Source organism: Sabethes cyaneus, chromosome 2 (assembly GCF_943734655.1).
Source record: "Sabethes cyaneus chromosome 2, idSabCyanKW18_F2, whole genome shotgun sequence".
Classification (NCBI taxonomy): domain Eukaryota; kingdom Metazoa; phylum Arthropoda; class Insecta; order Diptera; family Culicidae; genus Sabethes; species Sabethes cyaneus.
Window position 1 is genome coordinate 226,618,802 of NC_071354.1, and position 3,702 is coordinate 226,622,503.

Consider the following 3,702-nt stretch of genomic DNA (forward strand, 5'->3'; position numbering starts at 1 on the left):
GGGGAAGGCAAATAAGGAGCGTCCAATATAACTCTAGCCATCCCAAGCCTCTACCTAGCGCCTTCACGTGGCCATACCTGGTAATGCTCTATTGAGTAGCCAAGCTAGGAGGTGCGATACTGGGTGGTTCCCGGCTGCCTGGTCTCAAAACCGCGGTTTTGGGCAAACGGCGGAGCCACACGGCCTTGCTAATAGGTAAGCCTAATATAAGTTATTTTAATAATTTATTTCGTTTTAGCTAATGACGCATCTCCTGCTATATAGTAAAAACTTTGGCCAAAACGAGTAATAATACTGCACATGGATACCAGAATGAAAAAATTAAATTAATTATTAGAAGCACTCATGGAACCTCAAAGGACACAACTCTATTCCATACCAAGGACTGCTGGTGAGATTGTTCTATTTTTGACTATATAAACTATATTTCATTTTAATTTCATATTATTAATAGTATTATTATTGATATCATAAATGTGGAAGCCTGGATGATGGAGTGGATTGCCAACCTGAATCCTTAAGGTCTGAAGCAAATATGACACTTCTCAATTCAAAACAAACGAACCATCCATCACGTGGGTTAAAGTTGGTACAGCGAAATTGATTATTCCATGGAAGGATCCTAATGGTGGAAGGCGACTCTTATAACCCTGGTATGCGCAAAAGTGCCTCTGCTTGTGGGTCCGCCCAATCCCTTTGTCCCTTCTGTAACAGCATTAGTGTGAAATTCATTTGATAATCAAATTAGGATCTACTGTACATTGGCAAGTCCTTGAAGTGATGGTGACTTTCCCCTACTACTACTACTACTACTACTACTACTACTACTACTACTACTACTACTACTACTACTACTACTACTACTACTACTACTACTACTACTACTACTACTACTACTACTCCTACTACTACTACTACTACTACTACTACTACTCCTACTACTACTACTACTCCTACTACTCCTACTACTACTACTACTACTACTACTACTACTACTACTACTACTACTACTACTACTACTACTACTACTACTACTACTACTACTACTACTACTACTACTACTACTACTACTACTACTACTACTACTACTACTACTACTACTACTACTACTACTACTACTACTACTACTACTACTACTACTACTACTACTACTACTACTACTACTACTACTACTACTACTACTACTACTACTACTACTACTACTACTACTACTACTACTACTACTACTACTACTACTACTACTACTACTACTACTACTACTACTACTACTACTACTACTACTACTACTACTACTACTACTACTACTACTACTACTACTACTACTACTACTACTACTACTACTACTACTACTACTACTACTACTACTACTACTACTACTACTACTACTACTACTACTACTACTACTACTACTACTACTACTACTACTACTACTACTACTACTACTACTACTACTACTACTACTACTACTACTACTACTACTACTACTACTACTACTACTACTACTACTACTACTACTACTACTACTACTACTACTACTACTACTACTACTACTACTACTACTACTACTACTACTACTACTACTACTACTACTACTACTACTACTACTACTACTACTACTACTACTACTACTACTACTACTACTACTACTACTACTACTACTACTACTACTACTACTACTACTACTACTACTACTACTACTACTACTACTACTACTACTACTACTACTACTACTACTACTACTACTACTACTACTACTACTACTACTACTACTACTACTACTACTACTACTACTACTACTACTACTACTACTACTACTACTACTACTACTACTACTACTACTACTACTACTACTACTACTACTACTACTACTACTACTACTACTACTACTACTACTACTACTACTACTACTACTACTACTACTACTACTACTACTACTACTACTACTACTACTACTACTACTACTACTACTACTACTACTACTACTACTACTACTACTACTACTACTACTACTACTACTACTACTACTACTACTACTACTACTACTACTACTACTACTACTACTACTACTACTACTACTACTACTACTACTACTACTACTACTACTACTACTACTACTACTACTACTACTACTACTACTACTACTACTACTACTACTACTACTACTACTACTACTACTACTACTACTACTACTACTACTACTACTACTACTACTACTACTACTACTACTACTACTACTACTACTACTACTACTACTACTACTACTACTACTACTACTACTACTACTACTACTACTACTACTACCCAGTCCCAGTCCCAGTCCCAGTCCCAGTCCCAGTCCCAGTCCCAGTCCCAGTCCCAGTCCCAGTCCCAGTCCCAGTCCCAGTCCCAGTCCCAGTCCCAGTCCCAGTCCCAGTCCCAGTCCCAGTCCCAGTCCCAGTCCCAGTCCCAGTCCCAGTCCCAGTCCCAGTCCCAGTCCCAGTCCCAGTCCCAGTCCCAGTCCCAGTCCCAGTCCCAGTCCCAGTCCCAGTCCCAGTCCCAGTCCCAGTCCCAGTCCCAGTCCCAGTCCCAGTCCCAGTCCCAGTCCCAGTCCCAGTCCCAGTCCCAGTCCCAGTCCCAGTCCCAGTCCCAGTCCCAGTTCCAGTCCTAGTCTCAATTTTAGTCTCAGTCTCTGTCCAATTCTGGCCAGACCAAATCAATCCAGTCAATTTAATCCAGTCCAGTCCAGTCCAATTCAGTCCAGGTAATTTAGTCCAGTCTAAATCAATCCAGTCAATTTAATCCAGTCCAGTCCAGTCCAATTCAGTCCAGGTAATTTAGTCCAGTCTAAATCAGTCCAGTCCATTTCAGGCCAGACCAAATCAATCCAGTCAATTGAATCCAGTCCAGTCTAGTCCAATTCAGTCTAGGTAATTTAGTCCAGTCTAAATCAGTCCAGTCCAATTCAGTCCAGTTAAATTCAGTCTAGTCCGATTTAGTCCAGACCGTATCAAGCCAGTCAATTCAATCCATTCCAATTCGGTCCAGTCCAATTCAGTGCAGATCAATTTAGTACCGTAAATTCAATCCAGGCCCACCCAATCCAGTCCAGTCCCGTTCAGTCCAATTCAGTCCAATCCAGGCCAATTCAGTCTAGTTTATATTAGTCCAGTCGAATTCAGTCCAGACCAATTTAATCCAGTCAATTTAATCCATTCCAATTCGCTCCAGCCAGTTCAGTTGAGTCCAATTATGTCCAGACCATCTTAGTCCAGTCCAATTCAGTACAGTAAATTTAATTCAGTCTAGTGCAGCTCAGTCCAATTCAGTCCAGCCCAATTCAGCCCAGTCGATTTAATCCAGTCCAAATCAGCCCAATCCCGTCTCTTGTAGTGATTCCTGACTTATCCCTTTCCCTTTTTTCAATCCGTAGTATTTATGAAACGGTCACTGGATCGAAGACCTTCTATAGAGTAACTGTCCTACTTACTTCCTTTCCATTTTCGCAAGCTACAGTAAAGATGGGTGTGATATTACCTTCCAGCCGTTTATGCCAGCCAAGTTATGGTGGTAAGCATAATCGGTTTTATTGCAGAGTGTGATAAGACTAGTTGGGCTTACAACCTGATTTTTAAAGAGGTTATAAAAACCTCCTGAAGGGTCGGCCACTTGGTCGAAAGGCAGTTTTATTACAGTCACCAGAAGGTTCTAGTGGAGCTCATAGTG

The 3,702-nt window shown here is 40.6% G+C and overlaps 1 protein-coding gene across 1 annotated transcript; it reads left to right on the forward strand.

The window, feature by feature from the left end:
• Positions 1 to 796: 796 nt before the first annotated feature.
• Positions 797 to 2,296, forward strand: LOC128734205 (mucin-5AC-like; the record flags this gene model as incomplete). The annotated part of the gene is made up of 1 exon (XM_053828269.1): positions 797 to 2,296. A coding segment is annotated over one exon (1,500 nt), but the record flags the coding sequence as incomplete, so codon positions are not given.
• Between the last annotated feature and the right edge of the window lie 1,406 nt (positions 2,297 to 3,702).